Source organism: Pollicipes pollicipes, unplaced genomic scaffold (assembly GCF_011947565.3).
Source record: "Pollicipes pollicipes isolate AB1234 unplaced genomic scaffold, Ppol_2.1 Scaffold_6686;HRSCAF=7923_pilon_pilon_pilon, whole genome shotgun sequence".
In the NCBI taxonomy this organism is placed as follows: domain Eukaryota; kingdom Metazoa; phylum Arthropoda; class Thecostraca; order Pollicipedomorpha; family Pollicipedidae; genus Pollicipes; species Pollicipes pollicipes.
The window spans coordinates 4,651,577-4,669,687 of record NW_023596921.1 but is presented as its reverse complement, the minus strand read 5'-3'; the positions used below and the strand labels follow the sequence as shown (position 1 = coordinate 4,669,687).

Genomic DNA, 18,111 nt, shown 5'->3' with positions numbered 1-18,111 from the left:
TGGAGGCCGACACTGTCGCCGGGGCACATGCTTACCCTGGAGGCCGACACTGTCGCCGGGGCAGCATGCTTACCCTGGAGGCCGACACTGTCGCCGGGGCAGCATGCTTACCGGCCCTGTCAGTCCACGCAGAACGGTCTAATGCTGTCGAGTGGATCGCACAGACTCTCCTCAAAGGTGAAATACAGTCGTTGACGACGTTCGACTGAAGCAAAGTTTTTCACGGCGTCGATCATGGCGTCCTGGAGAAGCTTCAGTGGTGCGGTGTGTGCTCGCGCTGGTTCTAGAGCTACCTGCGAGACCGGGAGCAGATGGTGGCGGGCGGCTCTGGTCCGGTTCTCCCTTTGACCATGGCGTAGCCCAGGGCTCCATAGTGGGACCTGCACTGTTCCTTATCTCTATTATCGACACTTATTTCTTCCTCCGCGCCCTGCTGCAGCATCGAGGAGTTTCAAAATTGGTATCAGTTCAGCAGCCTCAGAACGGACCCTGACAATGCTTACGTCATTATCTTTGAAACCAAATCTTATATCAAAAGGACATCAAACTTGCACATAACTCTATCAGTTCCACGTATCCCGTCATGTCCCACTGGGAAGGTCCTGGGCATGGGCATGGACCCACACCTTACCTGGAAGTCCCACATAACGGCAGTGGTTCGCAAATGTAACGCTATCCTTCTGTTCCTCAACACAGACCCTAAACCTTTCAGTTCCTGGTACGGGTCCATGCTTTCCTCCATCTGCTAAACTGTCTCCCTGTTTGGGACGGAGCCACTTAATGCCACCCGTCACGAACTCAGAAAACATAAACTGTGCAGCGAGACCCGTCACTGCGGTACGACGTTATGAACATATCTCACCAGCCCACAGTTCGTTAGGGTGACTGAGTGCCAAGGAAATGTTGCATCACCGAGATGGCTTCAGAGTGTTTGGTGCACTGAATGGACGCGACTGACCACCAGGCCTGAGAGCCCTCTGTCAGACGCTTCCAAGTATCCCCGAGGGAAACAAGAGTGGTCGCCACGGGAGAGCTGCAGCTGGAGGGATGTCGCCTGTCAGCCACATAAATAGCAGTCTCCTATCGGGTCGCGCGTGCGTGGAATTAGCTCCCGCCGGCTATTACCGAGACGTGCAGTGGCGAGGTGCTTCTGCCTCCCACGGGTCAGCCAATATCAATGACAATTGAATGTCCGTGCTGTATTCTTTTTTTTGCATGCGTCGTGACCGTCAGAGGCAAAAAGGTGTCTTTTCTGTCGTGTAAGAAATATGGAACCGTCTAAACTAGTAACCTGTAGCTAACCTGTAACCTGCTAGCTAAGCTAACCAAACTAGTAACCTGGAGCTAAATATATCAGAAGCCGTTGTGATATAACTCTAAATGCGACAAATCACACAAAACAAAGATAAACAAGGTGCAATGCATGAGAACCATCAAGCATTTTCATTTCGTGGGTTTCATTTGGAATAGAGAATCATTTCCTGGCCATGCCAAAGGTTCAATTGGTGAGGACACAGGTCTCAGTGCACAAATGGCCGGAGCAGCTGGCTTAAGACCCAGGAGCACGGCGGTTTGCAGAGTTAAATCCATTCACAAAAATACAGCTCGTGCCCACATTGCGTTGTTAAAAACTACGTCCTCTCAAGGTGAGAATTGCTGCTCTGCTTGATGTCACAGCTTTAGCCTGCAGGTAGACACATGTGTCTATAACTGCTGCGTCCGAAATGCAGTTTCTAAACTTTCCGAAATCCAGATTTCTAAGCCTTTACAATCTGGGCACTGGAAGCATTTACTCCCCAACCTAGAACGACCAACTAGAAATACGACATTGGACAATCTACTTCATGGTCTGAGTTACATGGATGGCGAACCGGTGTCCGCGTAACGAGCCGCGCTTGGCGGGGTGAGCACACTCCTGGTCCAATATCTTTCCTCGCTCTCGGCGGAAGATGTTGTCGGGCGTCGTATGATTTTTTTTTGGGGGGGGGGGCTCACTGGTCGAAAACAGGTTTTGGTATTCGATATAGGGCCGACGTTATGTATTTTTAGACGTTGTTGGACATGTATGACTTCGGAAATGAACGGCATAATTTGATGTGCGCAACTATTAAAGGCTTCCACGGAAAGCTCCCGGCGGGTAGTCGCAAGGCGAGCTTCAAGCTGCAACGAAGCGTTCAGGATGGGCATGTTCGAAACGCGTAGTGTTGTCTTGCTGAACAGTGTCGGACAACAAGCGATATCGGTTTAGTCACGTTGTGTCGGTCGTCAGGTTTTCGTACTGCTGTATTGGCTAATCACGTCGAAGTGGAGGTCGGCACATGTCAAGAATTCTTCCGAACGTAGCAGCTATTACATTTGTCACGTTTTTAAGTGCCAATATTTGACCGGCATGTTTTAATTCTCAAAGCATGCCGGTCAAATTTATTTTCAGTCCAGAAGATGAGGGGCAATATCACCGTTGGGGGGGGGGGGGGGTAAATTGGATTAGGGGGAGGGGGCGAGTGGCCCACCCAATAGAATGCAAATGGACACCGTCAGCCTCATACACATGAGCATAAAAGCTGAAAATGTTTGATTTTTAAGAAAATTTGATCCTTGACATATTTTATATAGAAGCGTACAAATCCTTCCGAGTCGCGAGCTCCAGTTGAGGCCAATCCGCTTTTTTTATTCAAGGGGCTCCATCTACCTTAGTTTCAGAACGCCATGGGAGGGGTCACAGCCATCTCCATCCCCCCTCCCCCCTCCCCCCCATGCTGCGTTATAAAGGCCTGTGCATCAGGGCGAGGGCTGATGAATAAGCCCAAACATCCTATTTAGCACGCCCATGCAGTTAATATTTTAACTTGTCTAGGCTCAATGGTATTACCCTGATATAAAAAGGAGAGACGTCTGAAAAATATAGCAAGATATGATGTGATAAATGTGGGTAGGTAATGAATGCGTGCACAAAAAAATCACGAAGATGTACACATCTCCAAAATCTGACATAAACCATGGTATAGGGGTAAAAACTGCCTGGCCACAAAGTTTCCGACAGATCCAGCATTACCATTAGCTGGATGTTTAGTTGGATGAGATGGATTAGACAGCATGATAGCCTTTGCAAGCTTCCAGTTGGCACCAATTGCACTTTTATTATTTGTTGACCTTCAGCAATAGTTTTGGCCCAAGATCAATGGTTGGCTTCTTGACTTCTTGTTTTTAGCCTCATTATTTTTGGGCGCCTCAGCTCCCGAAACTATTTTTGGGAAATTATACCCTTGTTCCAAACTCTGAAAACAAAGTGTGTCAAATCTAGGGAAAAAAGTTTAAATGTATTTTGGAGGCAGACTAAATTATTTTGCCTTCTTGAACCCCCTCTGCCTCATCTCTGTGCCTTCTACAAGACTGCATCCGTGTAGCCCTACATCTACCGATTAACGTGGTGGCACCTAAAAATAATAAAGTAATATCACTTTTGGTTAGGTGACCTCATCGTGCAATCAGCTACAAACGTTGCGATCTTCACATCTTGGCATCAACACCGGCATTAGGGGCGTAGGCCTCTCATTTCCTAACACGGTCTCAATCAACGAAATTTCATATGAAACCCATGCAATGTTGGCATCAGCTGATGCACAAGATAGTTTGAATACCTCATTTGCCTCATTTCACCTCACTGTACCTCACCTCCCCTTGCTAATACCTCATCTCATCCTTGCCTCCATACACAATATAGTGTCAGTAAAAAATTTAATATCTTGCCCGACGACCGGTCACTTCGCTAAATCTGGGGCGCGGCTTGCAGCGTGCGAGGTTTACACCGGCGATACTCGGTCTCTTACCACAAAGCCGCTGTTCCTCTCTGCAGCAGAAAGCCCGGATGAATCCTTGGTATCTGTCACTCGAACGTCCTCCGTTGACCTCTGAAGCTTTACTCTTCCAGGGACGCCCTCCATGGTCGATACTTCGAAGGGCCGCACAGCGCCTCAAAGAACGTGACAATTAGCCACGTCCATCAAGACGGTGAGCTTCTCACGAACGCAAACACAACCAACAGCGCCCTTGCCATGAACCCGATTCAGAACCGCGTATCGAGCACTCGAAGCCATTTGTCCCGAATGGCACGACAACTTAAAATACCGCGTAGCAGACTTTGGAATCCGGTAGAGTTGTGTTGAGTACAAGTAGAATCCATCTGATCCCTTGCCCACGGACGCAATTTCGCAAAATGACTTGGGGGTAGGCAGCGGAGTCTCCTCAACTGATTGGGAAACTGCATTCCTGCTCTCGCCGGTTCACCGTGCTCCGATGCTGGCAACTTCGCCGCATGCCGAGCCGTGTCCAGCGAGGCATGACAGTGCCGGAGCGCAGACCTCATGGGGTCAGCTCAAGAAATAAATCGGCACGTCACGCAGCCACGCCAGCGCTGGGCTCCAGACATGGCTGCTTTCAAGGACTATTTTTTCGGAGTGAGTGAGCACAAAGTGCAATGGTGTTGCGGATTGTAACCGCGATGATATAAAGATTGCATACAAGGCCTGCGGTTTTTCATTGCGGGCAAGGCCAGTTAGCGCCTGCCACCAACTCGCGAGGAAATGCAGCTAGTGTTTGATATTTGTCAGTGTAGCACGGCAATAAACAGTGGTGTAGACAACATTTCGCCGATGTGGAGCCAGCTCAGGTTTCAGAGGGCCCTTTCAGACACGTGGGCCTCCCTCCGCCGTTATAGGGGCCTGTTTTTTTATTTGAAGAAATTTTTAGGTTCGGGATACTTTTACAATACTCTGAAGCCCGTGCCTGCGTTTCAGAAGCCTTTTGGACGTTTTAGAACTCCCTTAAAGCACCGGGATACCCCACCACTTATAAGGGTAGGGACATGGCCTAGACACCACCTTTGGCTGCGTCACTGCCAATGAGGTTCGGACGGCGGTACTACCGCAAGGAAATATATCACTGTGAATGTGGCAGTGGCTGAATTTGTGAACGGAAAAGAGCAGTGATCACCATATTTCGGCACAGGACTGGCAGCGAAGTCCCTGGGCAAAAGCAATCGCATTCCACAAACAGGTGATGGCGAATGACACCGCCTTTAGCGTGTGACCTCACAGTCCAGACTTAGAGCCCAGTTTGTCGGGAGCTTGGTGGAAACTAAACTGGGAAACGGTAGAAAAAGTTTTTAGATTTATTTCACTACATTTCAGTTGCGCACTTTATCCAAAACATGGAACTTGTTAAAATGGGCATACGTAGGGACAACATGGGACCAGAAAAGAAACAAGATGTCAAAAAAATTGGAATAATCTTATTGGCGAGTCCGGTAAAGCACCCTACATCAAACCGCTCTTCAAGCATGGCTGTTGCATGGCATCGTGCCATTTGATGAGCAGCTTACCACGAAACCGAGTATGCCATCAGTGCTCAACATCAGCCGCAGGGTCCCAGGCTGTAAGCCGCGGAAGCTAAAACAATCTGATCTCAGGGCAGCAGAAGCAATCCGACGCCCATGGAAACTGGCCGCGGAGTCCATAAATACCAGTCTAGCGCTGTTGGGGCAAGCTGCTGTCCGCAGCGGCTCCCGACCGCCAGCTCAGCAGACGGCTGACCTAGCCGCTGACGGTCGCTCCGCCCCACCCCGCCCGGCGACCCTGGTACCGCGCCCGAACCGGCCGCCTCTTCATCCATCGTGCGGCATGCCCGTCGGGAGACAGCGGCCGCGCCATGTCCGCCGCCGGCCCAGTGCAGTGCCACGGGCTACCGTGCTGTGATGGAACGGCCAGGGGAGCTGGCAGAGCCGCCGGGGCGGATTGAGTCGCTTCAGCCGCCGGGGCAGACGAAGTTTCGGCAGCCGCCGGGGCGGGCAGGAGTCACGGCAGCCGCCGCGGTGGATAGAGCCTCAGTAGCCACCGGGGCGGACGGAGCCTTGGCAGCCGCCGCGGTGGATAGAGCATCAGTAGCCACCGGGGCGGACGGAGCCTTGGCAGCCGCCGCGGTGGATGGAGCCTCAATAGCCACCAGGGCGGATGGAGTCACGGCAGCCGCCGGGGCGGATGGCGCATCGGCAGCCGCCATAGGGGGACGGGGTCGGGGCCGTGGCAGTCGCCCGGCGGGGCAGCTGAAGGCGTGGTAGCCACTGGAGTCGGAGCTGCAACAGCCGGTGGAGTGATCAGAGCCATGATAGTCATCCGTGCAGCTGGACCTATTGCAGCGGGCGGAACGATTGGTACCTCCACCTGCCGGCACGCCGCGTCCCGGCCGTCCAGCTGCTGGCATGCCTTATCCCAGGCCCTCCAGCTGCCGGCACGCCGCGTCCTCGGCCGTCCACCTGCCGGCACGCCGCGTCCCCTGCCGTCCAGTTGCTGGCACGCCTTATCCCAGGCCCTCCAGCTGCCGGCACGCCGCGTCCCGGCCGTCCAGCTGCCGGCACGCCTTATCCCAGGCCCTCCAGCTGCCGGCACGCCGCGTCCCCGGCCCTCAGCTGCCGGCACGCCGTGTCCCCGGCCCTCAGCTGCAGGCACGCCGTGTTCCCGGCACTCCAGCTGCTGGCACGCTGTGTCCCCGGCCCTCCAGCTGCCGGCACGCCGTTTCCGCCCCCCCCCCCCCCCCCCAGCTGCCGGCAGGGCGCGTTCCCGGCCCTCCAGCTGCCGGCACGCCGCATCCCCGACCCTCCAGCGGCCGGCACGCCTGAACCTCCCCAGTCGGCCTGGCGCGTGCTTTCCGACCGTTAGACCGGCCAACCCCAGGGCGCGGTTAACGGTGCTATTCATCACCTGCGGTCATCACTGGGATGTACTCAGCGACGGCAGACGCTTACATGGTGTGTCAGAACAAAAACATGCACTTAGCTCTTCGCCTTACGTGCAGCGGCATATCTCTTTACATACCGTCGACTTTGTGTACATGCACATCTGTGCAAAGCAGCTGCGAGTCAAGTTCGAGCAAGCTAAATTCAGACCTCATGGTCTTTCGGGACAATGGCTGCAATGAACTGATCTGTTTCGCGAGTAAAATGGGCCCATGTTTGGACTGACGACTGAAACCAATAATGATTCGGGACCCGACGGCCTTAGACTCGGGCCCAGTGTCCTCGTACTCCGGCCCGATATTCTCAGACTCCGGCCCGATGTTCTTAGAATCGGGTCCGATATCCTTAGGCTCGGGCCCAATGTCCTCAGACTCGGGCCCGGTGTCCTCAGACTCCGGCCCGATATTCTCAGACTCCGGCCCGATGTTCTTAGAATCGGGTCCGATATCCTTAGGCTCGGGCCCGATGTCCTCAGACTCGGGAATCGGTGTCGGACCGATGTAAGATGGAAATGGAGAACTCTCGACTCGGACGCAATCCGTCAAAAATCACAACTCAGGCTTGGACTGAAAGTCTAGTTTTCGTTAAGCTCTGAGGGATAGCTGGCGGCGAGTTATGATGGATTTCAGGTTTTTGGCACAATCTTTTCTGTGCGCATGGCCGAACCCAACATTGCCGCAAGCAGGTATGTAGCATATGTGGTTAAAAAATTAGCTGTGAGGCTTACAACCAAGCAGTACTTATCTATCTTAAAGTATTGAGAGTGCTCCATGCGGTCTTTGTAAGCAGTCAGGTATTTACAGGATAGCTCTATAACAGTCAACGTGCCAAAACTTTTTAAAAAGAACGCCGTGGATTTTCAGAGATACCAGTTTCCGTACTCTAACATTGTAAGATCCAAGATATAAAGGGTGATCAAAAAGCGTCAACATTAAATGTTATTAACATATCTCACCGCTCGGTGCATGTAGGGCAAGGGTAAGCACAGCCTTGAAGGAAAAGTCACTGGATTGAGCATGAAATACGACAGTTAGTTTAGACTATACGTCTTAGCATATACTACAGCGTTCGATATCGAACCAGTCAATACACCGCTGCGTGCTCTCCATACGCCATTGCAGGTGACGAATGCCATCAATGCGGGCTACGACCGACGGATGGGAGCTGCCACTCCCGACGCACACGGCGGGAACTTCCTCCACATTGTAAGACCTCCGCGGTTTGGAATTTCTGACGCGACGCTTCGTCACCGGATCTGACGGACGCTTTATTCTTGTCCTACACTACCTTTCGAGGTGCGGCTGCTTCCAGAGTAGGAAATCTGGGCTGCACAATTGGGAAAGCGGTCGTATTGTTACGACGCGGAAGTGGATGTCAACAGATGCTTCATCATGACCGACCGTGGTCTTGAGTTTTGAGATAGTCACCAGAAAATGACAGGAACTCCGCATGAGTTCAAGTTTTTAATGTGTTGGCAAGGTATCACTCATTGCGACACTGCTCTAGTTACCTTTCGTTGATAAAATGCGTTTTAGACGAAATTTCTATTATGTTTAGTTAGACAGCTCTGGGTCCAGAACCTTCATTTACGGATGTGGTAGTCGTGAATGGCAATTACCCTGATGCAAGCGGCAATGTTCCATCCTTCCAAAACATGTTTCATTCATTGACCTATGACAACCCATTGGTAAGTCATTCGACTTGTAAGTTAACATGAACACTCGGAATCGTTTCGTTTGTGGGGAAGACCGTAAGCACGCCAATACAGGCGTAATGAGGACTGTCGCAATCTTTACTTGCCCCAGCCCCATGCGCCCGCAAGAATTTTCAGCCGTACACGGGCCACTCACTCAGAGTTGTATCTATTATCACGTGCTGCAGCGCGTGACCCAGTTTGTTATTGGATTGAGGCGTAGCCTCAGACAAAATGCATGCGCCTGCCATCTGTTGAGAGAAAGTGTAACTAGCGCGTGCATCGCAACTGGTATAAAGGAAAGCTGTGAAGACCAGAGCCCAAGGACGGATCACTGCATGACCGTGAATTTAGTGCAGTGGATGACGGCTAACCACTACAACACTTGGACTCAGATCAGCTAGCAAGCTGTTGGGGATGCACCATTGGTGATCAGTTGACACCTTGGTCGGGACGAATTGATTATAACTAAACGACACCCCGTTCGAGCTATTGCAATCGACTCTAAATAAGATAAATGGTGTTTCACCCTGTGCACCCTGTGCAAGTATACTTCAATCTCTTCAGCGGGGGTGATGGATCAGGCGCTAACGGGGAGAGGGCCAAAGAAATATCCTCTCATCTTCGGTAAGTCTCGCTTTAAGGAAGGCAGGGGCAGCACCGCGGTTTGGGAAACACCGCTCACCCAATATCAAGAATATTTGATATTGCACACCAACAGCTGACGGCCCTCTTCGGCCGTGACGCCGAAGCGGATGAAAGGGCGCCGGGATGCTCTGATTTAATCAGATGGTGGAGCTGAAATACAGCGTCCTTTACCTTTGCATGTAGTGATATCAAAAGCGGAGCACTTTCCGCTCACGGAAGTGGACAGCGCGGTGTTAAGTCATGACAAGAGGCGATTTATCTCAGGTTCGTAGTTGTTTACGCCATGTTTGCGTGACAGAGATTGCACCTGGCGGGTCAGTAACAACGCCATCTACGCTTTTCTGCTGTTGACAGGACTGTTGGGGTAACACAGCTCACCTAGGCGGGGTTACCCCGCCACGGGCGGTGGTTTTCTGCTGTTGACAGGACTGTTGGGGTAACATCGCTCACCTAGGCGGGGTTACCCCGCCACGGGCGGTGGTTTTCTGCTGTTGACAGGACTGTTGGGGTAACACAGCTCACCTAGGCGGGGTTACCCCGCCACGGGCGGTGGTTTTCTGCTGTTGACAGGACTGTTGGGGTAACACCGTTCATCTAGGCGGGGTTACCCCGCCACGGGCGGTGGTTCCCCAGGCGGTGTTGTCCGACGACTTAAACCGATGCAAAGGATTGCGTAGATGACAAGTGGATGCTAATTGTTAGAAATAAGGTGTAAATCAAATTCCAAATTACTGATAAGCTGTGGTGTAGTCAGGGACGGCGCCACAGGTGGAGGGGGCGCGGGAGAGCTGAGGAGCCCGTCCCCAATCCTTACAGCCCCTCTTTTTAGGAGGAAATGCATCCTTCGCGCATGTTGTCACCTAGGGGACCCTGTTTTCATATTTATCCTGATGAAGCTCGCTCACATCGGTAGGATTGCATTGCCAAAATACAATTACGATACTACTAGGACTCTAACAGACCGCTCGGGGATTTTCTTCCACACCCGCCGAGCACATTCAATATTACGTGCTTGCAATCTATGGATGTAAGACCTTTTTGAAGTAAATGTGAAAACTGACACGTAATTGTGGTGTACGTTCTTCGATGCGATTCTTAATTACCTAGGTACGGCTGCCACGCTCGTATGCTCTCGTCGATGCTCATCATCTATCATCGCCACTTCCACTTCCATCGTCCAGGGTTTTTGCATTAGATTTAGAATACAAATAGTTACGGTCCCACAATGCTGCGTATCTCTTCTGTTAATTGCGCGCCTTGAAACATCTTGCAACTCAGCGCCTTGCATGAAAGCGTCATTTCATAAGATATTCTGTATCCATTGCCGTACTAGAGTAACAATTGGAAGGGAAATTTTGGTAGATGTTTGCTATAGTTATATTTTTGTGCGGTATTAACGCATTTGTGAAAAATTTATCTTTTCAACAGTTTTGGTGTGATAGTTCCGATTTCATTTGAATACAAGGTCTGAGCAGGGCTAAGCAGGGGTTACAAAAGTCATTCCTGCTAATGTTTCCATGGTGCAGCAAAGAAAGCGCTGGAGAATACCGGTACGAAATTTGTATTACCGTCTGATGCTTCCATTTTCCTTTCTATGCTTCCATTTTTGGCGGCGAAGCCGTAGCACGGCACCCAGGTAGCACCGGCACATCCCCAGCACGGTACTCCGGTGACACTGGCACATCCTCAGTACGGTACTCCGGTGGCACCGGCACATCCCAGCACGGTACCCACCTGCACCGGCAACATCTACAGTAACGGTACGTCCGGTGGCACCGGCACACCCTCAGTACGGTACTCCGGTGGCAGCGGCACAGCACGGCACTCCGACTACACCTTCATCCAAGTGTCCAGTGGATGAAATAATCTCCCTTCCAAAAATCTTCGGGCCCCCAAAAGACAAAAACTGTCGGAAACGGAGAGCTTTGAGAGCTCCTGTGTGACGACCGACTGTCCCCTATAAAAAGGCGACTGAAGGAGAAGGCCCAAGCGAAAAGGCGCTCAGCGTCTTGCAGAAAACGAGAAGAAAACTCAAGTAGAATGGGAAAGATACAACAGGAAAAAAATGCCACTAGACATTGCTTTCGGTACAAATGACATCTGCATGTACTGCTCAAAAGGTGTGGCCGGAAAGGATGAGTTGTGGCTTCTTCGTAGCGGATGCAATCGTTGGGCACATGAAGCGTGCACATGAACGAAGCGTGGGTCTAAAGGCGCAGGGTCTGTTGGCGACAGATGCTGAAAGTACGCACCGCGGTAGATCAGCTTTCGCAGGGATAAACGTCTGATAATTACCTGCCAGTTCTTACACGGTGCCATAAGATTATAGATGAACAGAAATGCATTAATAGGTTTTGCTGTTTAAAGGATAGGGTAAAGGCTTGTTCATTTTATCTGGAACAGTTGTATGAAGTCATTATGCTTCGAATGTATAACTCTGGTGTACTTTAACTCTCAGCAAATATGTCGTCTGATGATAATGTGAGGACCCCGATATCACCTGAAACATCAGATTCTTTACCCTGGGATGAAAAAGCGGGAAAATCTGAAAAAAGAAAGGTGAGAGATGCCGAGGCATTTAACCCACTTCGAGTCAAAGGGCTTGGCCTAGAGCAATAGATACAATTTTTACCCAATGTAACCCGCACAGGCTGCTCTTAGTGAAAATTTAGTGATTATAAACGTGTTAGTCAGGCGACCGCAACCATTGTTGCACTCACACGGACCGCACCGAGAAACAAAGGGCCGTGTAAACCCATAGTCGGTGCTGCCCCGCAGTATGACGTCTTTTTCAAACTGTTCGGAAATATAACTAATTTCTACCCGATTTTGACCACTCATGAAAACACTAAGACAATTGATAACTGATTGCAAACGCATCAGCCTCCCGATATTCGCACTTCAAATTCCACCAGTACATGAGGGAAAAGAAAAGAAAGGGCATCGGTGCCACCCCTTTCTCCCCTATATATATATATATATATATATATATATATATATATATATATCATCCCGTTGCGCTAGTTGGAACACGAGGCGTTGTTGAAAAGAAGCGTCTTAGACGTTGGACTCTTCTCCCGGACCGTTTGCCCGTTGAGGTAGCACATTGCTCCAGCGGCTTCGCTGATGGGGGGGGGGGGGGGGGGGGACCGGCGGCTATGACAGGAGCTTCGCCGACGGGGACCGGCGGCTATGACAGGAGCTTCGCCGATGGAGACCGGCAGTTATGACAGGAGCTTCGCCGATGGGGATCGGCGTCTATAACAAGAGCGTCGTCGGTGGGAACCGGCGGCTATGCCATGGCATGGCCCAGCAGTTGCGTGCTTGCCATGGGTCATACCTGCCTGCCATGTGTCATACCTGCAGGCATCTCCCTGGTGTTTTGTGCCCCTCCCCGCCGGCAGGAGCGCCGATGTTGTTTTGACCGTTCGGTGATATTCAGTGGTACGGATCTCCATAACGCTATCTGAGACGCCCGTAATGACGGCCGAACCACCCGGTCTTTAACACGGGCCCGGGTGCCCGGTTGGATACTTTCTGCACGGGTGGGGGTCAATTTGCCTCCCAGAAGTTGGTGTCCAAAAAGCCCAAGGGCGTGCATTCTTGTTTTAAGCAAAAGGTTGCATGCTCATTTAAGATCAGTGACCTTTCTTGACCTTTCTAAGGTCATAAAATCACACACGACTGTCTTGAGTTTTGCATTTGAATAAGCGTCACAGGTTAACCTAGCCAGTATGCTCCCAAAAATAAAATGTTGGCCTGAGTCACTTTCGGCCAATGACCTATTCTGACTTTTGAGAAGTCAAAGTAAGATGTAAAATGCGATTCCTGCTATTATTGATTCGAAATGACCAACAGAAGCTACCCCATACAGCATTCTCTAGAGTAATAAAACAGGTTGAGCTTAGCCTTGGTCTGACCTACATGCTTGACCCTGGGTCAATGGAATTCGTTGATTTCTTTGCTGTGTTGCCATAGAAACTATCACACAAGCTTCGTCTGACACTTCGCTGTTGCATGAAATTGAACTATTTCCTAGAAATTGTCCTCACTGAATCCATGACTTGTAGATTTGACCCCTCATAGAACAGCGACCTTACAAGGTGTATCTAATTTTTTACATGGAACGATCTGCTATTTAATTGTCTACAGCTATGCAAAACTTAGCGTCCCAACACCTCGCCGTTCGGACACCATTCCGGAAAAACCTTCGGGAGTCAAATTGACCCCCACCCGAGTGCGCGTGGTGACGTGGTGACCCGAGACGCGTGAAAACTCAAGACCCCTGGTGACGCTCACGCCAACGACACGTTAATGTACTTCAATGACGGATCTTGGTTTTCGTCAACGGGGAAGTGCACGCAATATAGTGGGTCTCCCTGGCGTTTGCCCTGCCCCCCCCCCCCGCCAAAAAACTGCTCCGATTTTGGTCTTTAAATTTTGATCTCTATGCATGCTGTTGCATGCGGAAATCTGCCTTCCTGTGTGGAGTCCTGGAAAATCAGGCGCGGTGCGTATAAACATACGTGATGTGCATTCATTTTCTGTACATCATGGTGGATCCTGCTACTATGATGCTAAGTATTTCTGGGAAGATTTGGCAAAAAAGTTAAAGTTGGCTGCTAAATATGATAAAAATCAAGCTCGACATCCGATTCCGAGGCTGGTTACAGATAGCTGGTTTTGCAGCGTTCAGCCATCTAGGCGACGTAATCAGCTGACGGTTAATAGCTAATGCAGCCCTTTGCTTTGACTGTGATGTCGAAGCATGATTGCGGCGTAATGCCGGAGTAAAGCATACGGTTGCATTCAAAATACGTCAAGAAATTATCGCGAATTATCTTAGGCGATTGCACACAAAATTCTTTCTAGCATCTCCGGCTGCTCTTCTCTGCAGTTAAAGCGCCAAACTAAACCGTCATTGTGTAGATATCGGTCTTATTGGTACGTAAATTAATTTAGCGAGGCCCGTACGCAAGAGCAGGTGTAGCACCACCAGTGTCAAAAGAGCTGGCGCTCGCAAGTGCGTGTAATGGCAACATGCAACATACAACATGCAATATTTCGGCAACGGTGTAAGACCCCTCTGACTCGTCCTTCTGACCTCAGTGGAAGAGGCAGGCCAGACTTAGTGGACGGGCAGGCCAAGAGCAATGTGGAAGGCCTCGAATCATGAGTGTCCCGGCCGCAGGTTCACATTTCGGCCCTGTTAACAACGTGGGGCCCCGATGAAATGGGAAACCCTTAGACCAATCGGGACAGCACAAGCGCTCAGGACATCGAGGGTGCGGTGTCAGGTGAACAAAGAGGCTCCCGTCGGTAGAGTACGATCCTCCAAGCAAAAATGAAGTACCCAAGACCGTTGTGATGGATCCCTGTGCCAGCAAGAGTGTCCGGACAGGTTAACAGAAAATGTCCCGACAAGGATGCAGTTTGGTTCGCAAATGAGATCAAAATCGCAAGAGCATATGCCACGGCTCCTGAGCATCCTGTGCCGCGGTGCGTTAGCTTATATGGCCTCAAGCAAAAGCGCATGGCCCTGCGTGCAAATGGAAAGAATACGAGACCATTGTTAAGGGCCCTCGAGCAGCCGAGATAAACCCGACGGTTTAACATACGGAACCACCGGCATTCGCGTATAGCGCCTTTCAGGTGAATGAAAAGAATCCGTGGAGATCCCTGATCGATCAAGAGGACACCGGCTGGCTAGCATCTTAGGCACCGATAAGAGCGCAGGGTTCTTCGAGCAAACGCAAAGAAATGTCTCGCAATGAGTTCTTGCAAAATGCTCTGGTAATGTGGCAAGCGACTTAACCATCGGATTGACCCGGTAAGTGAACGTATAGGGGCCACGGAAGCAAGGTAAGGCCCCTGGACAGCGTAGTTAGCCTTAAAACCTCCCCAATCGCCATCCTTTTATCAGCGAAAATTGTTTTGTCTGGTCTTGGGCCCTCCACTTTCGCTTGCGGCACTTCCTGGTCGCCTTGAGGCCTAAGGACGTCCAATTTTGATGTGCTTTGTGTAAAAAGCCTGCGTACGCTCGGCCGGTTATGGGCCTCGTCTTCCGGGCCCAAGTGGGGGGGGGGGGGGGGGGGGGATAAGTCATGGTCCCGTGGCTTAAAATGGATTCACCACTTGAACAAGAAACACGTTTGGTCTATGTCGTTTTTACGTTGCTCTATGGCGTGGTAACATCAATATAGGCTTGCAAAGCTGAAAAAGTGCGATTTTCAGCGACACTGACCCGTGACTTGGCATAATGGTGTTAGTTATTAGCCTAGCAGCGCGGAAACTATTACCCAATGCTGAGACCTCGTTGGGACCAGTCCGTTGTATTTCAGCGAGGCACTATCTTTCTTACTTTGGAAACAGAAGGTGGGGAGGGGGGGTTGCGTCGACCTCGTACCCTCCCTATCATTCCGCGTTATGAAAAAGGGGTGACTAAGGCAAGGGTTCAATTCAACTGAGCGTACTTCGCCAGCACTACAACGCCATCGCATACTGGCCTATAACATAGTTATGGCGTGTTTGTCGTGAAATATTGCGGCTGAGCGAATGCTTTCATTCCCTGCTCCCCCCGAGCTGCGCTTCTGCTTTGCATACTGAAATTTCACCAAAACATAGACCGATGCATTTCCTCAAAATGGGAAAAGAACGCAGCTAAATATCTTGAAACAGCTTAACCACCGGATTTTAGATGGGGCTCAAACTGTGTCATAAGCAATTCAGAAAAAAACATATAACCGTGCTAGTTACTGGTGTCCTGTTTTTCTCCGAATGCAATTATGACTGGTCGCTCTCTACGTCCTAGGGAGCATCTTGTTAATTTCGGAGAAAAAGTCATCGAAGCGACGTTTTACAGATATGGCCTTTACGCCAGCCTCCCCCTCCCCCCAAGCGTGTGTTCATATGTGGGTCGGAAGACGGTAATTTTGCAACTAGTTTGACAGTGTCAGACCGGTTACATGACGGCCGGTAATAGAGCAGCACTTCACGATCCTTTGGTAATAGTTGAATAAGGAGACCAAGCCAAATGGCTCGTTGGACACCCATAACCATATAAGGAGTCTTGGTCCTGAGTCCTAGCATTTAGGTACACACGGTCCTAGCACCAAGGCTATCTGCGGTCTACGGTGGAGGCACATCAGGGAAGCTAAACCATCACCAGATACCTTCATCAAACGCTGCGCAGTCTTCGTAGAGTAGCGCAACAGAAAATCATGCTGAGCTTTGACCGTCAATCATGCATTCCCCAGTCTACCAACCTCCAAAGGCAACAGCCTAGGTAGGGGCTAAACTGCAATATTTAAATCGAAGTTGCTTAGGGGATACAGGCGCCCAGTAAAAACACAACTGAAAACAATAACCAGAAAAAGCTGCTCCAGCACAACACCAGAAAAAAAAACGCTGTACGCTGAGCCCTTAAGATATTGAACGAGTGCAATTTTGTGTTACTTTGAATTTAAGCCAAGCAAATTGCATTCATAAAGCCACGGCAATCACTAACGAGTGTCGCAGCGGGTCCAGTCGTCTTATTCCTGCTAGTTTCACTAAACTGGAAACTGAATCATATGCTACTAAAAATCCTGGACTCGAAACTTCCGAAAAAGACCGTCGTCTTCCTTCTTTCGCATTAATCTTGCACGGCTAAATTGCACGGTATTACCAAAAACCACAAGCCGACCATTTCACTTAGTGTCATGGCATTCATGTACGGTGACCTTTAGACATTGCATCCGTACACAGTGACCTTTAGGCATGGTATCCGTATACGGTGCCCTGTAGACAGTGCCTCAATAAGTGCCGGCAGCATGACTGCTGCGATGCAGGCACCCAAAGCTGCTTACCGGAGCACTGGTGCGGCTGTGTATAAAGCCAGGTAGGCTTTGTTGCGGTGAAGGGAGGGTGACCGCTTCCCGGGGTTTGGACATCCGGTGGACATCCGACATCCGGTTTGGACATCCACCTTTTGATCAGTGACCCTTGGAAGCTGCTAAATGATGCAAACTATGACTTCTCACGAAATGAGGAAATTCGCGTGTTCGACATTGTAGGACAATCCAGAGCAGAAACCAAAAAAGTTCATGTGCGATTCCCCAACCAGAATGCGCACCGCCGCGCGTCGTCGGACGACGGCAGTGTGGTTGGCAGCTTCGTGCGCAGCGTGCAATTCCGGACGACCCGACGCCGGGGCGCTGACCTCCGGGCTGACCCGCGACGAACAGCTGATCCTGGAGGCGCCGCCGGCGCTGAAGGAGACCCGGCAGCCTGCCGGACGTCCGGCGTCTGCCGATGCCGAGAGCGCGGGCCAGGTGTAGCATGCTCCGCTGACTGTCAGCCAGTCCCAGCCGCACTGGAGGAGACCCGGTAGCGCGCCGGACGTCCGGCGTCTGCCGACACCGAGAGCGCGGCCAGATGTAGCGCGCTCTGCTGACTGTCAGCCAGTCCCAGCCGCACGACGTCGACGTCAAGATCGGCGACGGTGTCGTCATCGTGGAGGCTTTGCTCGAGAAGACGGGTGGCGCGGACCTGCAGCATCAGCCTGGTGCGTCGGCTCACGCTGCCTGATGCTGTGAGTTCGGACCGGTGACCTCTCGACTTAACAGAACTCGACGCGGCAGAGATGAGCGACACTCATATATCCATCCATCGCTGAGTTCCAGAGAACAGTTTGACGCGGATAATTTCCTGTGATCCCTAGAATCCCGTGTGTTAGATATGCTGGACTTAACAGTTCATGTCATGTATCGCAGCTCGAGTTGCATTATGCTGGTAGGGGCGGCGACACCAAGGGGACGTGTAGATGTATCTCCACAGTTTTCGAATCGTGAGGGACTATTCCCCACGACGTAAGGTAAGCACAAAATTTTTAAATACGTATAAGCGTTCCGGTAAAGCGAGTAATAATATACGGTCGCTAGACATACTTGACAAGGCCATAGTAGCCGGAACCTCTCGTAAGTAGGATTACCGATATTCATTT

At 50.9% G+C, this 18,111-nt stretch overlaps 1 protein-coding gene across 1 annotated transcript in view; it reads left to right on the top strand.

Moving 5' to 3' along the window:
* LOC119107332 (JNK-interacting protein 3-like) overlaps positions 1-17,446 on the top strand; it is a 39,071-nt gene extending 21,625 nt beyond the window's left edge. The window contains 1 exon segment of the mRNA XM_037230761.1: positions 17,354-17,446. Coding sequence (XP_037086656.1) covers positions 17,354-17,446 — 93 coding nt within the window.
* Positions 17,447-18,111: the final 665 nt, after the last annotated feature.